General features: G+C 32.2%; 1 protein-coding gene across 1 annotated transcript in view; it reads left to right on the top strand.

Moving 5' to 3' along the window:
* Positions 1–23,010, top strand: part of Cep290 (centrosomal protein 290) — a 90,073-nt gene that overhangs the window by 63,694 nt on the left and 3,369 nt on the right. Inside the window, exons 41-51 of the mRNA XM_076854916.1 lie at positions 2,036–2,181; positions 2,692–2,847; positions 6,795–6,918; positions 11,140–11,274; positions 11,895–11,981; positions 12,945–13,109; positions 13,623–13,745; positions 14,923–15,095; positions 18,577–18,718; positions 19,660–19,733; positions 20,298–20,392. Of these exons, the coding sequence (XP_076711031.1) occupies positions 2,036–2,181; positions 2,692–2,847; positions 6,795–6,918; positions 11,140–11,274; positions 11,895–11,981; positions 12,945–13,109; positions 13,623–13,745; positions 14,923–15,095; positions 18,577–18,718; positions 19,660–19,733; positions 20,298–20,392 (1,420 nt within the window). The remainder of the gene's footprint in view (positions 1–2,035; positions 2,182–2,691; positions 2,848–6,794; positions 6,919–11,139; positions 11,275–11,894; positions 11,982–12,944; positions 13,110–13,622; positions 13,746–14,922; positions 15,096–18,576; positions 18,719–19,659; positions 19,734–20,297; positions 20,393–23,010) is intronic.

Below are 23,010 nucleotides of genomic sequence, written 5' to 3'. Positions count from 1 at the left end.
CTTTGTTATTTCCTGTTCATTATTAAATTCCCTCAGCCTTGCTTCCCTCCTTAAATTTGAGGGTAATACAAGACACAATTTAATTGCCTAATCAGGGCAAAGCACTCCATTCCTTGCTTCAGAATCATTTATTTACATACATTATGCCCCAAAATATTATTTACATTTCTAGGAATATAGATGATTTCTTATATGTATTTCAAAAAAAAGAAATTAACTATGAACCACTTACTGAAATTTTTACATTTTTTAAAGGATACTTATTAGTCAAACTAAATAAATAAGGTAAAAAAATTAAACCGTATTAGAAGAAGAATGTTAGAGAACATAGTTCTCCAGTATTAGAGAAGATTGTTTTGATAAGACAAATAATCCTAGTTAGGAATTTAAATTTAAGTTATGAATCTCAATACTTTAAGGCCCAAAATGACCTTTTATACTAAATATAATGTTTTATAATATCCCCTTCACTATTACAAATGGAATTCATGGTTAATATAAACTAATTACTTAAATAATTTCAAGAATATTATTATAATATCTCAAATAAATTTTTATAGGAAAAACATGAAAGGAAAGTAACATAAAATAATAAGTATATGACTGTATTATTCATATTTCAACATGTAAGTAGTCTGGCATGCTTATGTTAAAAAACAGAGGTAGTTGTGTGCTTTTACCTTTACATATCGTTAATGTGAGTTGTAAGTTACAAATATAGAGTAATACAAATATGTTCTATTGGTAGTTCATCTGTCATGATTTCATTTCCAGTTATAATTTGATTTCCAAAATGATAAACTGTAATTCTCAGCAAAGCAATGTCTATAGCCTTATTTTGTATAATGGCCATTGTATTCCTAGAAAATTAAGTATATGGTAAAATATTCAAAAGTTTCTTAGTGTTAGTATATGAAATGGAGATAAATGTTTAGCTCAGACAATTGTGACCAAAATTTCTAACTATATCAATGTTCAGTAGGACATTTGTTGAGTACATGGGACTGTCCTATATTGCTTGGACTTTCTTTGGCTCCTTTTTAAAAATTACAACAAGCCATGATACCACCTATAACCCACTATGTTGCCTGCTCCTGAAGTGCACTAGTTCCCTTCCTTTTCTTGTAAGCACTTATCATCAGCTGATTTACTATCCAATATGTTTTGATTTGTTTCTTGTTTTACTATATACAGTTTGCTCCCTTCACCTCCTCCAACATAAAATGGTTTGTAAGATTTATGAAAATTTCATCTGGTTTATTCATTACTTCTATTCCTAGTCCCTAGATGGTATCTGGCATGTGATTAGTACTAAATATTGCATAGGAGTGAAGTAATAGGCATTGAAGACTTGAATACATTGTGATTCTAGGCAATTGCAATGTTATAACAAGATCAGCTTTGGTCATTTATACATAAAAATTCTTGGGCTGGGGATGTGGCTCAAGCGGTAGCGCGCTCACCTGGCATGCGTGCGGCCCGGGTTCGATCCTCAGCACCACATACAGACAAAGATGTTGTGTCCGCCAAATACTAAAAAGTAAATATTAAAAAAAAAAAAAAACTCTCTCTCTCTCTCCAAATCTCTCACTCTCTCTCACTCTTTAAAAAAAAAAATCTTTATTACAACCAGAGAAATAAAAAGTTGTGCTTCAGTGGTACCCAATGAATCAAAATGCACTCTGCTGTCATATATACCTAATTTTAATTAATTAATTAAAAAATAAACAAAACAAAAAAAAAATCTTTGTTAGAAGTTTACTTTAGCCATGATGACCTATATTAGAATTTGCATTTAAAGTCTCCTCAAGGGTGTTGGCATTAGTCAATTGTGCCCCAATTGACAGGTAATAGAATAAAGCCTACTTAGAGTGAAGCTTGGCATGTCTAAAGACTTTAGGAATTATATAGCAAATGAACCAATTATCATTTGCTTAGAATTATTAGTTTACTGTTGTTCTTGGTAGATTATAATTTGTGAGTTTAAAAAATAAAATAATTTTTATGATTTTTAACACATATGCATTGTTTACAGAGTGCTAGAGAAGAATTAATTCGGTGGGAAGAAGGCAAAAAATGGCAAACCAAAATAGAAGGAATTCGAAACAAGTTAAAAGAGAAGGAGAGAGAAGTCTATACCATCACCAAACAGCTGAATACTTTGAAGGATCTTTTTGCCAAGTGAGCTTAAATTTCATTGTAACACTAATTATGTATCCAGTTTATTGACCCAGAAATTATATTGTTTTGTCATAGTTGGTAATATGAACCTTTTTCTATTTTAAGTTATTTATTATGTATGATTTAGTTTTTATTTATTTTATCAGTTTTAAATGAAATTTCCTATGGTTTAGAAGTAAGTTGATTCAGATTAAATACAGAATGGTATAATTGCCATATGTTGGTCTGATAAGCTGTAGTTTAATAAATTGAATAAGCAAAATACTAAATGGTTTATTTTCATGATTCTATATTAAATTTCACAGAGGGATTGGGGATATGGCTCAAGCGGTAGCACGCTCGCCTGGCATGCGTGCGGCCCGGGTTCGATCCTCAGCACCACATACAAACAAAGATGTTGTGTCCACTGAAAACTAAAAAATAAATATTAAAAAAAAATTCTCTCTCTCTTTCTCTCTCTCCCCCTCTCGCTCTCTATTTAAAAAAAAAAAAAAAAAAAAAATTTCACAGAGCTGACAAAGAGAAACTTACTTTGCAGAAGAAACTAAAAACAACTGGCATGACTGTTGATCAAGTTATGGGAGTTCGAGCTTTGGAATCAGAAAAAGAGTTGGAAGAATTAAAGAAGCGAAATCTTGACTTAGAAAATGACATATTATATATGAGGTAAGTTATTACATGGAAATGTAGTACCTATTGTAATGAAAAGCTGCTTGACCCATATATTTGGAAATAATGTGTGTTGTTTCAATTTAGGGTTGTGTTGGTTTTCTTTTCCCAAGTGAAGTTGAGATATTCCTAATGTAATTCTAGATTGTACTATTGTATTATTGACCTTTAAATATTATATTTGTGAGCCTCTAGGTCTTGTTTAAATTCTATGGAAAATGTAGAGATTTGTTTTAGCTTGTAATCTGTCTAATTGGTTAGGTTAAGGCCTCAAGTTGCACCCTCCTTTCTGTGGGTTATGGTTCCTTTGTCAGTTCTGTTTTCAAAGCTTTTTTAGTGCCATTCAGATCTGTTCTGCCTGGGCACTTACCAGTCAACAGTCTGGTACATGGGCAGTGTTTTATTCAGTTCTCAGAACCCTTAGTATTGTGATTTGATTAGGATCAGATCTATATAGTGTGCAGCTGAATGGTGAGCCCAGAAGTCCGTAAACAACTTTATAGCTCAAGAAATGTCTTCCTCTCTTTATGATACTTCCTATTTCCTTAGGGTTCCCCATTTTGGTACTTCATACAAATCTGGGACTTTAGTTAAACCCACCATGCTATGTACTTCATTAGATGTACATGTCTGTAGCTGAGTCAGCAATAGGAGGGCAGAAAGCAGGAAGACAAAAACTATTTTTTGCCCTTTCACTTCGATATCACAGCTCTACCAATTAGAGAAAAAGATCCTACTCAAAAATTTCAGCTGTTGAGGGTTCCCATTGAAGCCTTTTCGAAAACCATGGAGTTGCCTGAGGGCTGGAGCATGAGACCACCTAGAAAGGACAAAAATAATAAGATTTTTTTTATTCTTTGTGTTTCCTTTCTTCTTATTTGAGTTAGAACTAGAAAGGTTCTCTAGAACTTTTCCCTTCAATGCTGACTACCTCCAGTTTCACATAACGTGTTTCAAATAATGTGTTCTGGCCAATTACAATAGGAGAAAAGAAAAAGTTAAATTCATTGCCTGTCACCTAGTATTTAAATTCTAGTATTCTATTCTTGACTGCCTTATATGGTTTAGTTTTCAGTATCCTCAAGTAGTTGCTCATGGGAGAGAGACAGGATTGAGTGTGTTTATTCCATTGTACCTGGAACCACCACTTACCCTCCACCTGCAGCCATCATGCCGTTTCATAAGAGAGTCTGAGACTTTTTTCCCTCTTTCCAGACTGTCTTCCATATACTTGTAGTAATAAAAAGCAAAATAAAATGTTGTCCTGTCATTATAATTTTTGTTTCACATATTTCTTCCAAGATGAACTTTGGTTTGTTATAAAGAATTTGTTATTTCATCTGCTAAGTGCTTACAATATCATAATCTGTAATCATGTTAATAATCATTGTCAAAGTCTGGAATCTACATATAATATTTATATGTGATATTTATCCTTAATAAATTTACCATGGCTTTGTCTATTAATCTTTAATAATTACCTTTACTGCTTCTTTTTAAAATTTATAATCATTTTTAATTGACATAAAAATTGAATATATTAATGTGATGTTTTAATACATGTATGAACTGTATAATGTTCAGTCAGGGAAAACATATCTATCTCCTCAAACATTTATCATTTCTTTGAGACAAAAACATTGAAAATCTATTATTTTTATGAGAAATATAGTACGTTATTGTTATCTGTAGTCACCCTAGTGAACACAAGAATTTATTTCTCCTATCTTAACTATAACTTAATATCCCTTAACCAACCTTTTCCCATCCCTCCTTTCTGCACGCTCTCCCTAATCTCTATTCTACCCTCACATTCTGTGAGATAAATTTTTTTGTATTCCATGTATGAGTGAGATCATGTGGTATTTCTATGTCTGGCTTATTTCACTTAATACAGTGTTCTCCAGTTCCATACATATTGTCACAAATGACAGGATTTGACTTTTTTTTTTTTTTTTTTTGACTGAATAGTATTCTATGGTTTGTGTCTGTGTACTACATATCAATTCTTCAGTTGATGGACACGTTGTTTCTGTTTCTTGACTACTATGACTAGTACTGTAATAAACATTGTAGTTCAGATGTCTTTTCTACATAACAATTTCCTTTCCTTTGTGTGTATACATTAGACATCATAGTGGTATTGCTGGATCATATGGTAATTCTATTTTTAATTTTTTGAGGAACCTCCATACTACTGATTTATAGTCCCACCAACAGTATATAAGGATCTTTCTTCATATCCTTACCAGCTCTTATTATCTTTTGTCTTTTTGATAATAGACTTTCTGTTGTGAGGTGGTTTTGATTTTCTCGTTGTGGTTTTGATTTTCATTTCCCTAAGGACTAATGACATCGAATGTTTTATTCATGTGCCTCTTGGCCATTTTCATGTCTTCTTTTGAAATTTTTAAATTAGATTGTTTTTGCTGTTAAGCTTTTAGAGTTCTTTATCTATTTTGGAAATTAATTTCTTGTCAGGTGTATAGTTTGTAAATATTTACTTCCATTCTGTATTTGTCTCTTGATTTTGTTGATTATTTCCTTTGCTGTGCAGAAGCTTTTTAGTTTGATATAATCCAGTTTAATTTTGTTTTCATTTCCTGTACTTTTGAGAGTAGTGCTTCTTTATTAATGTCTAATATTGTGTCAGTATGAATGTGATATGGACCTATGAAGTGGAGCACCTTTACATAATATTCCGGTGGATTGCTAACTTACATTCCATCCTCTTTCCATTTAAGTTACTATTTTTTAAATTCTTCATAATTTTCCTTGATAGGGAAAAAAAATCAAGAAATTCTTTCTTTTGATAACTGTTTAAAGTTACTGTGTAGTCCCAGCAATGGATCTTTCTCTTCCATTTTTCTGAATCTAAACCTATGTTAAAAACAAGCAAACAAACAAACCTCTTTCAGTAGCCTTTGTAGTTTTTGCAAGGATTAAATCATTTTACTTTTGAAACCTTCTAACGCTTTTAAGGGCCTATTATTATTATTATTATTCTAGGTGTTAATCTGTAAAGGCTGTAGTAGTTGGAGAAGATTTCATACAAGAAACTATCTTGTCTTCTTTTCAAATTCAAAGAACTTCTGAATTTTAAGGATCAATTTCAGATATGAATCACTCTAGCAGAGATATAGAGGCAAGAGTGAATATTTCATGTTTGGGTCAAAGTAGATTTATTTTCCTGAATAAAGGTAGTCTCCTGGACAATAAGGTTGGTTGTGCCAGATTATGGAGGGTGATGTAGACCAGGCAGACATGTTTAGATTCAAAGTGACAGATTATTATCTGGAACCATTAAGAAATTTTTTATATCTTTGAGCTTTTTGAGACTGACCATGGATATTATGCATTTATTACATAATGCTTTTAGAATAGTGGATATTTTAACTGTCTTATATAATGACATATAAATTGATATACATGCTATTTAAAAATATGGAATATATTTCTTTTTTTTTTTTTTTTCCTTTGGTGCCGGGGATTGAACTCAGGGGTACTGAACCACTGAGCCACATCCCAGCTCTATTTTGTATTTTATTTAAAGACTGAGTCTCATTGAATTGCCTGGTGCCTCGCAGTTGCTGAGGCTGCCTTTGAACTCTCGATTCTCCTATCTCAGCCTCCCAGACCTCTGGGATTACAGGCAAGCACCACCGCTCCCAGCTGAAATGTATTTCTGTAATTGTTTTTTATTGGTCAAACTGCATTCCTGACAGTTTAAAGGAGTCCTTCATTAAATCCTCTGTAGAGGATTATTTTAAAATATAAATTGTGATGGCAACATTTATGTTAAAATTTTGGAGTTTTGAAAAAAGTAAAATGTATACTTTATTAATAAATATATTGCAGTTTCTTTCTTTTATGCTATATTTTAATATAGTAAAATTGTAAAATTTAGGTTTTCACAATACAGAGTCTATGGTTGTTTTTTGTAGGACCCATCAAGCTCTTCCTCGAGATTCTGTTGTAGAAGACTTACGTTTACAAAATAAATACCTTCAAGAAAAACTTCATGCTTTAGAACAACAACTTTCAAAGCAGGAATATTCTAAGCCTTCAGTGAGTATACATCTTTTCTTTCTAGTTTTAAATGCATAAAAGCATAATCAGCTCATTCCAGAAACATTAGATTCTTCTCATTAATATCAAATATAGTAAATTCAACTTTTATTTTTACTAAATAATGATGTATAGTAGCTTCTTTAGTCCTAACATAATAACTTAAGACTTTAATATTTGCATAAAGCTTCATTACAACTGATTTCTAAAAATTCTAAATGAAGCTATCATGAAGTTTTTTTATGATAGGAGCCTATACTTAAATGTGAAAATGTTGTAGTAATGTTTCTATTCTCATGTTTATGTTTCTAGTTTATAAAAGATTCATTAATGAATAATGTAGAATTGTTTGTTTGATCTCATTTTAAATAATACATATATTTTATGTTTTTTCCTTTTCATGTTTCTTCTATTTCAACAGAATCTGGTATGTGACACAACTATGTATTCTACCCTTAGTAGTGTTAATAAATACAGACGTAATACTTTTCACAAAAGAACACTTTGTTCAGGAACAAGGAAAAAAAATCCTAAGATTTAAAAATAGAGAATAAATTCCAGAAACAGTTACATCATCGTTAATACCCTATGGTGTTAAACGTTGTAGCTCCTACTAAGTTAAATCAGAAGCAGTATCAAACAGATCAGGTCCATTTAGGTCAATTAATGATAACCTGAGAGATTTTGACTCAAATTTTGAGTCTGCATCAGATCCTAAAGTCGAGAAAGTTGATCAAAAATATTTTGAAAATGGTAGGCAGGAACATAAAAATGAGAAAGAGAATGAGATAGTTAAAAATGAGGGGGGCGAAAAAAGGGCCACACAGCTAAAGATGTGGTTCACAACTATGCAGATCCCAGAGAATCTACTATCTAGGACCATAATCATTCCATAGTTGCTAATACAGTGAATAATTGTGCTGTGGATGGTGCACATACAAATCATGAAACTGGTCTCATCAATTCAGCCAAGAAATGAATGTCCCTGGTAAAATTTTCACATTCCTTTATTTCTTTGTTAGCTGAATTTTCTTAGGCTAATTCTAAAAAACATATAGTTCCAATGGGATAAAATCTGTAGCATTTGTAAAAAAACTAATTAAAAAAACCCCAGGAACTATTAATAAACTTTGCCTTAAGCTCTAATTTTAACTGATTATTAACAAAATTTGTGGTTTTGCATTTCCTAATTCAGTTTTGAACTTACTGAATAGTAGTAGAAAGAAGGCACTCTATATGTGTTAGTATTGCCTTAGATATTTCTAAATTCAGACAGCTGTTTGCAAGTAAAAGCTCACTACAGTGAATATCAGGAATATTTTGTTGCAGTGATATATAGCAGGTTCACTTAGTGATCTTTTTGCCATGGATGGTAATATACTTTTTAATAATGAGAAAAGGAAGCTTTCATGTGTTGTCTGTGTTGTTTTAGGCTCTTTACCTAAGTATATTTCTCAAAGTATTTTGCAAAATACTGTTCATATTTTACATAGGAGGCTTAAAGAGTAAGTATCTCTAGTGACCCTGTAGAAACAGAATCAGGCTTTAAATTCAATCTAACTCTAGTTTCTGAACTTTTGTATATATACTACTTTGGGTCCATTTATATTGAAGTACAGAATTAAGACAAGCTTGTTTCCAGTTCAAATAACATGTAGCCTTTTTTCTTTATCCTTTCTACCTCTGATGTTCCAGTCATGCCTAACATCAACTAATATTACACATCTAGGAGAAAATAGATGAAAGTGGTTTAATTCTTATTTTATTTCTTTATCCAGGTTCATAATTTTTTTCTTTTACTTCATAATTAATGAGAAAATTTGAGATGCCTAGTATGTATTATCTAATTTCCATCCACTAAGGATTTTATATTGAGCAATTTATGGCTTTTAGTGGGATCATTCTTCAATAAAACACATGGGAAGTCCTATGAAGTTCATCATACAAGAAATCCTTTTATATTATCATGAATAGAAAGTTTTATTAGAATTTATTTTCCAAATATTAGGAGAATATGATCTAATATCTTGTTTTATTTTCTGAGGATAGAAAGAAAAAGTGATTCACATTCACTTATAGTAATTGCATTCATATTTTAGTGAGAAATATTTTTAGAAACTATTCTCATGTAAAATCTTCATCACATAGAATTTTTCTCTTCTGTGAGATTTAATATTTTTTATTTATCAACCAGTGGTACTTATAGGTGATTTAGCATTCATAGATTCAGATAGTTACCACAGACACAAGAGACAAAGATAGGGAAACAGAACAGCTTAGAGACAAAGAATTAAATATGCCCATGTCTGAAGTGAACTTAAAAGATATCTTCTCTAGTGCCTTTATTCATAAGATTCAAAAACTTGATAGTCTTGTAATTGGTAGGATTTACTTTATGTTAATTTAATCACACTGAATTAGAATATATGCCTGGGTAGTCTGAATAAGTGGGAATATGTAACTGTGGTTTATAGGCATCTTCTTTTTCTTGCTAATATGTGTCTATGCATACTCATTCCCTTAATCTGGTGAACACATGCAGTCTTCCTGCCAGTGTTCTGCTATATGCCTCATCAGAATCAGACATCTGTCCAAAATTTCTTTACTTTTCCATTTCCTAAATTGTGATTTCTTTATTTTTACTGTGTTTTACCTTAGAAAATACATTTATGGAGTTACTTTACTTTCTAACAAAAGTAACAAGCATAATATAGATTTCAATAATTAAATCACTATTAATAGAACCATGTATAACATGTAGATTTATTGATATATTTTCAAGCATTATAATGTCTATGGAATTATTGACTTTATTGAACCCAATTGAAGCGTTTGAACCAATAGATGGAGAAAGTTTAAGGAAAAAGTACTAAAGCCATGCTCTGCACTTTCACAAAATTATTTTATATGATGCTGTAACAGTTCTATGAAGTAGGAGGTAATCAACCCAGTTTATAGAAAGAATAATCAAGCACAGTTTTCTCTTTCAAATACCTTACAGTTTAGCCTGAGAAATATAAGTGAACATAAATAATAACCAAGATAGATTCTTGTCAAAAGAAATGCAAATGTAGTATTAATGCATTTCAGAGAGGGAGTAATTACCTCAAGGAATACAGAAATGCTTTCTAAAGAAGGAAGGAATTGAGGCACTTCTTTTTTAGACTAGAGTGCATAGTTTGGGCTGCCATTACTGAATAAACTCTATTTGCCCACCATAGGCACACATTCCACTCTGAGGATTCAACCAACCATGAATCAGAAATATTCAGGAAAAAAATCGCATATGTACTGAATATGTATAGACCTTCCTTTTCATGTCATTATTCCCTAAGCAGTATATTGTAATTAACTATTTACACTGTATTAAGTATTATAAATAATCTAGAGGTGATTTAACATATATAGGAGGATGTGAGTTATATGCATATGTGCCATTTTATTTAAGGGACTTGACCATCCACAGATTTTAGTATCCTTTTGGGGAAGGTGGGATTGTCCTGAAATTGATCTCCAGGGGAGATTAAGGGATATCTGTACTACAGATTCTGTGGCTCAAACAACAGAAATTTATGGTCTCACAATTCTGGAAGACAGATGTTCAAATATCAGGGTGTGGGCAGGGTTGGTTCTTTCTGAAGTCTTTACAGGAAAGATCTATTCTAAGTCTTGGCTTGTAACTGGCCCTCTTTCTGTCCTCAGATGCCCTTTCCTCTATGCATCTTTGGGTCCAAATTCCCAAACTTCCCCTTTTGATAAGGATACCAGTCATACTGGATTAGAGTCTACCCTAGTTATAGCATTTTAATTTAATTACTTCTGCAGAGACCCTGTCTCCAAATAGGTTGCATTCTGAAGGTGCTATGAGTTAAAATTTAACATAGAATTTGGGGGGTGGAGGGATATAATATTACTGTATAACAATTATACAACCTTTATTTTGCAGTAACAAAACCAGCATAAACTATTTAACTATTATGCGAGTATGTATGAAAACATTATACATATGAAGGTTCCTATTTTAAATAAAAGGAAACTATATTACTTTTTATCTGTAAGTTTTATATTCCAACTTAATTATCTTTTCTTTAGAGCTCTCCAGTTTTTTCACATTCTTTTGAGAAAAAATTTTCCTTTTGATATAGTATTTTCTAATTCAGTATGTCTTATCTGGCTCTAATTTATTAAACTTTAAAAATTCCAAATTTAATTTTCCTGAAGACTTCTGGAATAGAGTCAGATGAACATTGTCAAAAAGAACAGGAGCTTCAGAAGGAAAATTTGAAGTTGTCATCTGAAAATATTGAGCTAAAGTTTCAGCTTGAACAAGCAAATAAAGATTTGCCAAGACTAAAGGTAAACTTAATGGGCTTTATTATATTAAGAAAATCAAATGCCTGTAACATTTCTGCACCACACATCTAATTGTTATATTTACTTATATTGTTAAAAAATGCATATTCATAAAATGTTAGGTAAGATTACATTTAAACAAGTCAATATAGTATGTAAATTGATGTTAAATGCTAACAATGGTCACACTTGAAAATATAAGGATAATTGTTTCTTTTAGAAAGTTTGCTTTATTTTGATCTTTATTTTTAAATTCAGTATTCTATATGTTAGTCTATTAATGGGAGTCTTTCTTTTTGTCATGGCTAGAACTTTATTCTCTCCTTTTCTATCACGTGAATATTGATCTATATGTGTAAATTATGGGACAGTTTCAGAGATCTAATCCCAAATTTGTATTGTACCCTAAGCAGTAATATAGAAAATATTTCTTGAAAGTTTATATATAAAATATTCTCTTATTAATTGAACATATGTCTTTAGTTCAGAATATTCCTTGTTAGTCTAGATACCCAGTTGCTTAATTTGACTGTACAGTTGAAAACATTACTTCAGATGAATTGTTTTTATTTCCTTTTCAGTGATGATAATTATGTCAGATTGCTACATATTTTATCTTTCAGAATCAAGTAAGAGATTTGAAGGAAATGTGTGAGTTTCTTAAGAAAGGAAAGTTTGAAGTTGAGCGAAAACTTGGTCATGTTAGAGGGGTGAGTATGTTGCTTGGGAAGCCAGGACCAAAGGTTTAGGCCTCCATTGATTTCATGTTAGTGAGTGGTATAAATAAATGAAACCAATCATAGTTCAAAAACTCATTCCAGTAATAATGTTAAATATATGATGGATTTAGTTAAAATTCGAAGAGTATTATTATTATTAGAAAAATATTCAGAGCAAATATCTTTGTGATGATCAGCAACATTTTTCAAAAATGAAAACATATATATGTACACTATAAAAATTTACAATTTTATGTTGATCTAAAAAATTTTTAATTTATAAAGAAAGTAAATATGTTTGTTATATGAAAGTTTATATCTCAGGGTTATTCATGCTATAGCATGAATGCTAACTAAAATGTAAATAAGATGAGCACATGATTTTATTAAACTATGAACTATTTTTGATTATAAGAAATTAAATTTATTGATGGGTAGCCTACCTCTGTTGATATATTTATACAAGGTTTTTTGTTTCAGATGTCTTCTATTATATTGAACAGAAGCTGAATTCCTAAGCAGTGGCTATTCTTAGAGAAAATTGCATCTTTTAAATTGCAGCCAAAATTTGATTACTGATGAGCTATATTTCAGTTTTTCTTTTTGATTTTATTCCATATAAAGAAAATTTTGGTATACTGGAGAGAACATTAGCTAAATAGAATATTTGAATTTATTTATTTAGATCAGACATCAAAGCCTGACTATTTAAGCTGTTACTTACTAATTATGTGCTTGTAGGAATGTCAAATTCTCTAAGTCTTGTTTTTTTTGTATGTGAGAATTATAAGTCTTATAAGTTGTTATAAGGATATTTTAAATTAACACAGGTTTGGGGATCAAATATTAGGAATTATTAGTAATGAGCATAGTAATAAACCTGTTGTGTTGGTACTTCAGTATCATAGTCTATGAAATGTTTGTTAAATTATAAATTGGCATATTCTCTTACAGTCTGGTAGAAGTGGAAAAACAATCCCAGAACTAGAAAAAACTATTGGTTTAATGAAAAAAGTAGTTGAAAAAGTCCAAAAAGAAAATGAGCAGTTGAAAAAAGCATCAGGAATACTGACCAGTGAAAAAATGGCTAATATTGAGCTAGAAAATGAAAAGTTAAAGGTAACATTTTTAGTATGATCATTTTTTATGGGAGTGCTTTATTAATTTTAATTTTTTAGGAAAAATTTAAACATTCTACAAAATGGCTTTAATACATGTACATATTTTATGCAAACAGAAAAACCTAAATTGGAGGAAAAGGTAAAAATAGTTACTGAATGGCTCCCCTTATCTTCCTTATTTCAAGACCAATTTGCTCACTATGTTTTCTCATAGATTAATTACCTGTGTATTTTTAAAAATACAGGTGCCCAAGGTCCTGAATAATCTGATTATTTGATGACATATTCTAAGATAGGTGTAGTGAGAGGGTTGTTTTTGTAGTTTAAGTCATCAAATGTGTAGCCAGAGTTGGGTACTGCTATTCTAGATGACCAGTATTTAAGGAAAGACCTTAATTCTAATCATATCAAATATAGTCTCTAAAACTATCTTGAATTAAATTTTATGAGTTTATAAGTACCATTTATTTGATTACCTTGTTTTGATCTTTTTTCTTTTTTTAATCACCAGGCTGAATTAGAAAAACTTAAAATTCATCTTGGACGTGAGTTGAGCATGCACTATGAATCCAAGACCAAAGGCACAGAAAAAATTGTTGCTGAAAATGAAAGGCTTCGTAAAGAACTTAAAAAGGTATGACTTTTATGATTAATTATAATCATTAATTTATGTTTTAATTAAGTAGTATATCTTGGCAGTACTGAAAGTAGAAAAGAGTATTTGTTTAAAGTAGATAGTAAGTGGTTTAGGAATTGTAGTGAGAGATTTAAGAATATGCCTGTCATTACTTTGAAGGACATTGAAATAAACAAATTTAGAGTCAATATAATTAAAAGCTACTCATTCTGAATTCACTTCCTAGTTCTATTACATATTGATCTTAGGAACTGGGGCAGGCTACTTAACCTAATCTCTCTTCCTCAGTTCCCACATATATAAGTTTGGGAATAAGAAGTATACCTATCTCACAGAATTGCTATAGGATTTAAGTGACTTAATTTTTATGGACATGCCTTAGAACAATACTTAATTTCCAGTGAGAAGTATATGAAACTCTTTGGTTAAACAGTAAGATTTCTTTCTATTTAAATGACAAAATATATTCCTTGCTCTAAGCAAGTAGGTATTGTTATTTATATGGATAATTTAGTGAATACATTGAAATGAATATTGTGAAAGCTAGTTAGAATAGTAATTGAATGCATTGTGAGGCCAGAGTAATGTTGTTCCTTGAAGGCGATGTTTAATAATAGAAACAATCTGTTATTTACATACGGCTTATGCTTATAGCCAGATGTCTTAAGTGTTAGGAAATCAAAACACAGAATCTTTTAAATGTGTGAAGAGACAATCTATCTAATTATCCTAAAAATATTAAGAGAAACAATGAAAAATTTAAAGTAACCACTAGAATCCATTACTTGTAAATATATTTCTCTGAGCTCATTATATGATCTTTTGTTCTAATTATCATCATATTGATGTTTTAGAAGAAGAGAAAGATTACATTTTTATTTCAGATTTAATCAGCATTTAGAACTTCAGGTTATTTATGTTTTCCAATTTGTAATGGTAATTTCAAATACATTGTATCTGTGAGAACAGTGTTATGTTTTATTATAATGTACTAATTATCTTTTTTTAAGAGAGAGAATTTTTTAATATTTATTTTTTAGTTTTTGGTGGACACAACATCTTTATTTTATTTTTATGTGGTGCTGAGGATCAAACCCAGCACCCTGTGCATGCCAGGCGAGCATATTACCGCTTGAGCCACATCCCCAGCCCACTAATTATCTTTTAATGATAGGAAACTGAAGCTGCAGAGAAACTACGGATAGCAAAGAATAATTTAGAGATATTAAATGAGAAGATGACGGTTCAACTAGAAGAGACTAGTAAGAGATTACAGATTGCAGAAAGTAGAGGTCCACAACTTGAAGGTGCTGACAGCAAGAGCTGGAAGTCAATTGTTGTTACCAGGTAGGACCAAATAGTTCAAAACTTGCCCAGCATTTAATCATGTTTGATTCTGGTATCATTGATTTAAAAGATGAGCCCATTCTGAGTAACTTAGAAATTTCCTGATGAATAATTTATTTACTTTAGCATATTACTCCCTTTTATTCTATGCTAGCATTTCCAGAAAATCTTTTTCTTCTCTAAAACATTTAACTAGTTTGGATGGCAGAGCATAGAACGGAACAGAACTTGATGTGCATTGTAAAGCTGCTATAGAGCTTGATGTGCTTCGTAAAGCTGCTGTCAGCCATGAGCCTGGGCTAATGCTTCCCATCTTTTCCTGAGTGCTATTTTTCTTCAACTGAAATCTCAGCTTCCTTTTTCACTTTGCAATGCTGGAAATTGAACTCAAAGTCTTGTGCACACATGCAACAACAGCTTCTTGACTGTTGTTCATTTTCTATTTCAAGTATGAGCTAGAAACATTTGAGCTGTCTTGTCACATTCTGTGACATACAGGATCTAGGTTGTACTGCATTACTATTTGGAGTTATATATTAGAGAAGTTTCTCTTCAGAAAGCCTCAGTAGATAAATGCAACACAGCTTTAGTGTTTCTGGCCTCTGCTTTTTGGTACTCAGATTTTTTTCCCACCATGTGAACCTTTTCTATAAGTATATGGGATTTCTGCCTGTGAAACTAATTTATATGATGCTGCCATCATGACTATGATACGTTGCTAAAAGACTGGTGTCATTCCTATTTCCAACTCAAGAAGTCTAGAAGTTAGTAACCAGTAGGATCCCATCCTTTGTCCTTTTCCACCAAAAGTTTTCCTTTGTGAAGTTGAATTCTTTGTCATCAGCACATCTGTTGCTCCCATTCAAAAGGCAAAGACATCTTTGTAGTTCCCTATGGCCTTACCTTCCTATTTTCCCATTTGAAGTCTACATCTGCCCTACCTGCCTTTAGAATGACTTTGATGGGGGACAGGGTGGCACCCATCATCACTACAAATAGGATGGGAATCTTAGCAGTGTTAGACTATAGCAAGTCCCACAATAAGGCTTGTTGCGTTGTACTTGCCCCATCAGCCCAGTCTAAGGAGAAAAGAGAAAGGTTAATAAGCAGGCATATTAAAAGACAGCCCAGAAGTCTCTGTAGTCTTGGAGAAGTTGTCCTTGATTCCTGTTCTGATACCATACCAAAATAAGTCAGAATCCATCCTTCTGCCCTGTAGCTAACACTTTTTCCATCTACAAACTGGGAATAAGTATTCTGTCAGAAGGTGAGTATTAGGGTGCAAATATCAATTGTGATACTAAGAAGGGGAGAAAGGTCCATTTTTTTCTTCTTGGACACCAGCTGTGACTCTATGTTCATTTCTTGGTCATTCTTTTTTTTCTTCTGTAATCACATAAGATCTCAAAATTTTGAGTTACTATGAGATTTATTTGTTCAGCAGATATTTATTCTGTACCTGCTACTCCCAGATTCTGTGCTTTAAGCTGCATATTACTTCTCAAAAGCTATCTTGCCTGGGTTCCTTGAGAGCCAGGTGACTTTTATGGCTTAGATAGATCTAAATTACTCTGACCTTGACTGAATGATATATCTTTGTGGGCTTAAGTTATTCTCATTTATGGGGAACATAATCCCCATCTTCCTTTTCTAGGACTCTGTGAGACTATAAAAGAAATTATTAGGGTAAAAGAATTAATACAATTTGTGAACAGTTGGTATGAGACTTAACCATAGTTGAAGATAACTTTTTATATTTTGGATCACTTATATGCTGTTGTTCTGAGAACTGTACAAGTAACTAAGCATAGACAATGTCTCTAATAAACCAGTTTGAAGAAGAAAAAAGTCCAGGTAGTAGTTTCTTGACAGAGATAAGCCTCATTCTGATTCTTGACCTTCAAGTTCCCTAAATCTGTCTTGTTCCCATCCCCACTCTTGGCATTGGGGGCTGGGTCTAAAAGTGTTAATGCTGAGGTCTAGGAGTGATAGCACACACCCAACTCAGTGAAACTATTTAGAGAGCACTTTTCGCACCTTTGGCACTCGAGGACTATTTCATGCTGAAATCCTTATAGTTGCTTTATTCTTTATTCAAAAAATTTATTAACATATAATTCTGTGTCCTATATTATGCTGAGATAGCTCAGGGTTATTTGGGGGCCATTTTAGATGGGGTAATTAGAAAATTGGTAATTGGTAATTGGGTGGCTATGAACAGAGAAATGGAAGAAGTGAAGGAGTAAACTTCTGATCACTATTATTCACCTTCAGCAAATATTTGGTAGATAGTCCTTGTCAAATTAAGAACATTCCCTCCTAATTTAAGTTTCTAAGGTCTATCAAAAGCTATTTGAATATATTTAGACAATCATAACTGTCCTTTCATTTACTGTTCAGATTTTGTTTCCAGAGTAATACTAGCTTTTTAAAATTAGCTTAAGGCATTTCAGGTTTTTTTTTTCTTTCTTTGGAAAAGTTTGAATATTATAAAAGACAGCCTAGAAGGTATGGTGTACCTGTACAACTATGAGTCTTAATTTTTAAAAAAATTTTTTTGAAGTCTGAAATATTATCATTTTCTTGATGGTTGCAAATCTGGACTTTTAGATTAAAAGCTTCATCCTTCCCCCATCATGCATTGTTTCTCTGAGCTGCGCTTTTGAATACTTTGTTCCTTTTCAATGAAATGTCTTTTTATTTTTATTTTTTTTCTGCCTGGATATCTGTTCTCTGTATAACATACAATGAGAAAAGCTTTCATTACCATCTTTATCTTCCTAAGAATATCTAGTAATGTGAATTTGGTATTCTGATGAATTTAACTTTGTATTTTCTTGTTTTGTGACTGAAAAAGTTTTAATTTTACAATTTTACAGTGGTCAAATTCAGGCTTCATCATTATTTATAATCTTACGGAATATCTAAATTCTTTGTGAATTAGGGATACTTATCTCTTGTCTTTGCCTTTTTAATTTATTAAAGCTGGATGTGTAATAATAGGAAGAAAAATATAAAATATTATAAAAATTTTCTGAAGTCAAAAGTACTTCATTTAATAGATCCAGGTATCATACTCTAAAACTGTGAAGCTCCAAATTCAGGCACAGCAGTGTGTGTTTATGAAGTTAGAGTTGGTATACTGACACCCCATATTCCTTTCACCATGTTGATATTCCCTCGTGGGTGCTAGCAGTCTTGCCCATGGCTTCTACTTCTGTCTCCATAGTCCCAGTATGGACCCACAGCTCTTCAGGAGCCCCTTGCACAGAAGTATGTGTATGAGCTGGGAGACTTCTCTTGTCTCGCTTGTCGTCACCTTTTAATATTAAATAATTACGTAACCTTTTAAAAGAAATTTTCCTAAGAGACTATAGGTAGTAAGATTATTGCTTATTTTTAATGTGATAATTTGCACTGACTTTTAAATGATTAAGAAAAGCTATGTGCCATATTTGTACTATTTTTTTTATACTTTTAGAATGTATGAAACGAAGTTGAAAGAACTGGAAGCAGATATTGCCAAAAAAAATCAAAGCATTACTGACCTTAAACAGCTTGTAAGTGAAGCAACAGAGAGAGAACAGAAAGTTAAGAAATATAATGAAGACCTTGAACAACAGGCATGCAATTATTTTTCATTTCTTCTGATTCCTCTCATCTTTTTTCATGATTAAATCATTTCAGTTATTTTTTTCAAATATATCCCAAATAAGATTACTGTGCAGCATCTTCATCACTACCATTCTTATGTAATCTCCTAACTGGTGTCTTAGCTTCCCTTCTCATGTCATTTCACCTCCATATTTCTGGTCTACATGGTTGTCAAATAATCCTTTGAAAGCATTAAGCAAATTATAATAGTAAGACTTGTTAGCTACCCCAATTTTTTTATTATAACACTATCACACACAGAATCTTACAATGGTTCTCTGTTACCCTAGAATGAAACTTTATAGTGAAGTATAACCTGTAAAGACAGTTGATCTGCACCTATTTTTTTTTCCCTTCAGTCTCATCATATGCCACTTTCCCCTTAATTCAGTGTTTTAGCCATATGCTTTCCTTCAATCCTTTGAACAAATCAAACTCATTTAAAGTTCAAATATTTGCAAATGCTCCTTTGTTTAAAATACTATTCACCCAATAATATCATAGTCCATTCCCATACTTTCTCTCTCTTTAAATAGAGGCTCCTCAGAGAGTCCTTCCCTAACCATAATCCAATACTACCTTTCTCCACTCTCTTTTATTGTCCTGGATTATTTTTCTTGATGGTTCTTTCTTCTCTCGGATTGTTATCACATAACATATCATATTATATGCTTATTGTCTTCACTAACTAAAAGGACCATGCAAGAAGGGACTTTGACTGTTATATTCACTGCTATATCCTCTGTACCTAGAACAATACCTAACATGCAGTAGTTAATAATTGTTGAATGAATGAAGAGTAAAAAGAAATAGAAATGTGTCTTTGAAACCCAACTTTTAATATTCTACTTTATTAAAAATGTGTTTATAAAACCTCATATTTCTGTGCTAAACTTATATCTTCTTAAAGATTGAGATTCTCAAACATGTTCCTGAAGGTACTGAGACAGAGCAAGGCCTTAAACGGGAGCTTCAAGTTCTTAGGTACATTCTGTGTTCATATGACTTGTTTGTTTCTTTTTCTTTTTTTTAAGTTATTATTTTTTAAATAACTTGGTTTCCTAAAGCTAGAAACAAAGGGTCTTTCAACTTGGCTGCCTAATGAGTTCATTCAATCCTTATTTCATCATTCTGATACAGGCAGTCCCTCTTTTACATACTAGATACTGAAAAATAAGTTGCCTGTTTGTAATTTAAACTTTCGAACAGCACAAATGGAATTAAACTTTGGTTTTCTGAGGCAAATACTAATGAAAGAAAGAACAAGTAATTCTTTACCTTTAGAAGTCTGTCTAGCCTGCTTCCACTGGGCTCTTCTCATAAGAAAACTCTTAAAAAAACATTTGGTCACATATTAAGAAAAACATGAAGACATTTGCTTCTGTGCTTGGTTTGCAAAATGGGGCATTGCAACATAGAGAGTAGATGTTTACCTTGGTAAATACTAGCACATTTGGGGTTTTGTTCATCACTAATTGATAAGGAATGTCTGTGTATTTTCTGGAGCAATGTCTCTTGTTTTTAAAATACATTATTGTTGTGTTTTAGATTAGCTAATAATCAGCTGAATAAAGAAAAAGCAGAATTAATCCATCAGATAGAAGATAACAAGGACCAAAGTGGAGTTGAAAGCATCACACGTGGTAATATATTTTGTAAGACTTGTTAGCTACCCCAACTTTTTATTAGGGTTTGCTTTTTTGGTTCATATTTCTAATATTTGTCTCTATATAAGCAGAAATATGTGTATGTACATGCTTCTCCCAGCAATAGTGATATAATTTCTGTAAATGAAGAGAATAGACATTATATGTATATTATTTTATATATATGTATAAATATTTTCTTGGAGGATGGTATGAAATTGGATTCATACCATATTCCCAACTTACTATCTATATCAGGGACATCTTTTGAGGTATGTATGCAAATCTGTCTCACTCTTTTAATGTGCATGGATGCCACATTTATTTATTTACTTTTCATGGACATTTGAGTTTGAGTTTCTGCTGTTATAAACTAATTCTGTGAACCTCTTAACCTAATGGTTCCATTAATGACTTAATGGAAGTGCCAAATTTCGCATGAAAGATTATATCAATTTTTATCTGAACAATCTTTTGACTATTTCATGTAGCCTTTTCAGTATCCTATCATATAGCTTTGATGTTACTTTGTAGTAAAGCCATCATGTGTGACTTGTACTAGACATTATGCTAAGTGCTTCACAAGCATTCTACTTTATTCTTATAACCTACAGATAAGTTGTTGTCATCATTTTTCATGTGATAAACAGACTCAAGGTTGATAACCAGTCCCCAAGGTTATAATAGCTAGATAGTGGCAGAGGCAAGATGAAAACCTAATTCAACAAAATTCCAAAGTTCCTTGCTATTCCCTGCTCTTAACCACTATGCAGTAGTGCCTCTTGGTGAATAAAATTACATGCATTAATCTCTTGATATATCTCTGATAGCACTCAGGTTGAACTGTACAAGACCAGACATAGTGTAGTGCAAAAGTCCTTTTAATACTGTTGACATTAGGCATGCTATTTTTTCTAAACGTGTATTCTCAGGGAGTTTCTGAGCCCTCTTGTTTCATATTTCCTATGGGAAAGAGACTAAGATGCCTGTCATATTTTATTGTTAAGCTCCCAAATCAAACCAAAACTCTTTTGGCAGTTCAAAATTACTATCAAAAAATAGATGTGATCATTTAAATAGCTTTTGGAAGATGCTATACATAATATTCACTTCTTCCTGCATTGTTTCACTATCAGTCTATGTAATATATAAATATTAAAATCAACTTAAAATTTCTTAGCACTTTGTGCAAAAGTGAGGGAATCTTTCAAAGTTTATTTTCTTTTTTTAAAATTTTTATTGTTGGTTGTTCAAAACATTACATAGTTCTTGATATATCATATTTCACACTTTGATTCAAGTGGGTTGTGAACTCCCATTTTTACCCCGTACACAGATTGCAGAATCACATCGGTTACACATCCATTGATTTACCTATTGCCATACTAGTGTCTGTTGTATTCTGCTGCCTTTCCTATCCTCTACTATCCCCCCTCCCCTTCCCTCCCCTCCCATCTTCTCTCTCTACCCCATCTACTGTAATTCATTTCTCCCCCTTGTTTTTTTTTTCCCTTTCGCCTCACTTCCTCTTGTATGTAATTTTGTAAAACCCTGAGGGTCTCCTTCCATTTCCATGCAATTTCCCTTCTCTCTCCCTTTCCCTCCCACCTCTCATTCCTGTTTAATGTTAATCATCTTCTCATGCTCTTCATCCCTACTCTGTTCTTAGTTACTCTCCTTATATCAAAGAAAACATTTGGCTTTTTTTTTTAGGGATTGGATAGCTTCACTTAGCATAATCTGCTCTAATGCCATCCATTTCCCTGCAAATTCTATGATTTTGTCATTTTTTAATGCAGAGTAATACTCCATTGTGTATAAATGCCACATTTTTTTTTTATCCATTCATCTATTGAAGGGCATCTAGGTTGGTTCCACAGTCTTGCTATTGTGATTTGTGCTGCTATGAACATCGATGTAGCAGTGTCCCTATAGTATGCTCTTTTTAGGTCTTTAGGGAATAGACCAATAAGGGGAATAGCTGGGTCAAGTGGTGGTTCCATTCCCAGCTTTCCAAGAAATCTCCATACTGCTTTCCAAATTGGCTGCACCAATTTGCAATCCCACCAGCAATGTACAAGTGTACCCTTTTCCCCACATCCTCACCAGCACTTGTTGTTTGACTTCCTAATGGCTGCCAATCTTACTGGAGTGAGATGGTATCTTAGGGTGGTTTCGATTTGCATTTCTCTGACTGCTAGAGATGGTGAGCATTTTTTCATGTACTTGTTGATTGATTGTATGTCCTCCTCTGAGAAGTGTCTGTTCAGGTCCTTGGCCCATTTGTTGATTGGGTTATTTGTTATCTTAATGTTTAATTTTTTATACAGAGTTCTTTGTATACTTTGGATATTAGGGCTCTATCTGAAGTGTGAGGAGTAAAAATTTGTTCCCAGGATGTAGGCTCCCTATTTACCTCTCTTATTGTTTCTTTTGCTGAGAAAAAAACTTTTTATTTTGAGTAAGTCCCATTTGTTGATTCTAGTTATTAACTCTTGTGCTATGAGCGTCCTATTAAGGAATTTGGAGCCTGACCCCACAATATGTAAATCAGAGCCAACGGAGCCTGACCCCACAATATGTAAATCAGAGCCAACTTTTTCTTCTATCAGGCA

The sequence above is a fragment of the Callospermophilus lateralis genome, chromosome 4, assembly GCF_048772815.1.
Source record: "Callospermophilus lateralis isolate mCalLat2 chromosome 4, mCalLat2.hap1, whole genome shotgun sequence".
In the NCBI taxonomy this organism is placed as follows: domain Eukaryota; kingdom Metazoa; phylum Chordata; class Mammalia; order Rodentia; family Sciuridae; genus Callospermophilus; species Callospermophilus lateralis.
The sequence above is the reverse complement of the archived record's forward strand: the minus strand, read 5'-3'. Positions and strand labels throughout refer to the sequence as shown.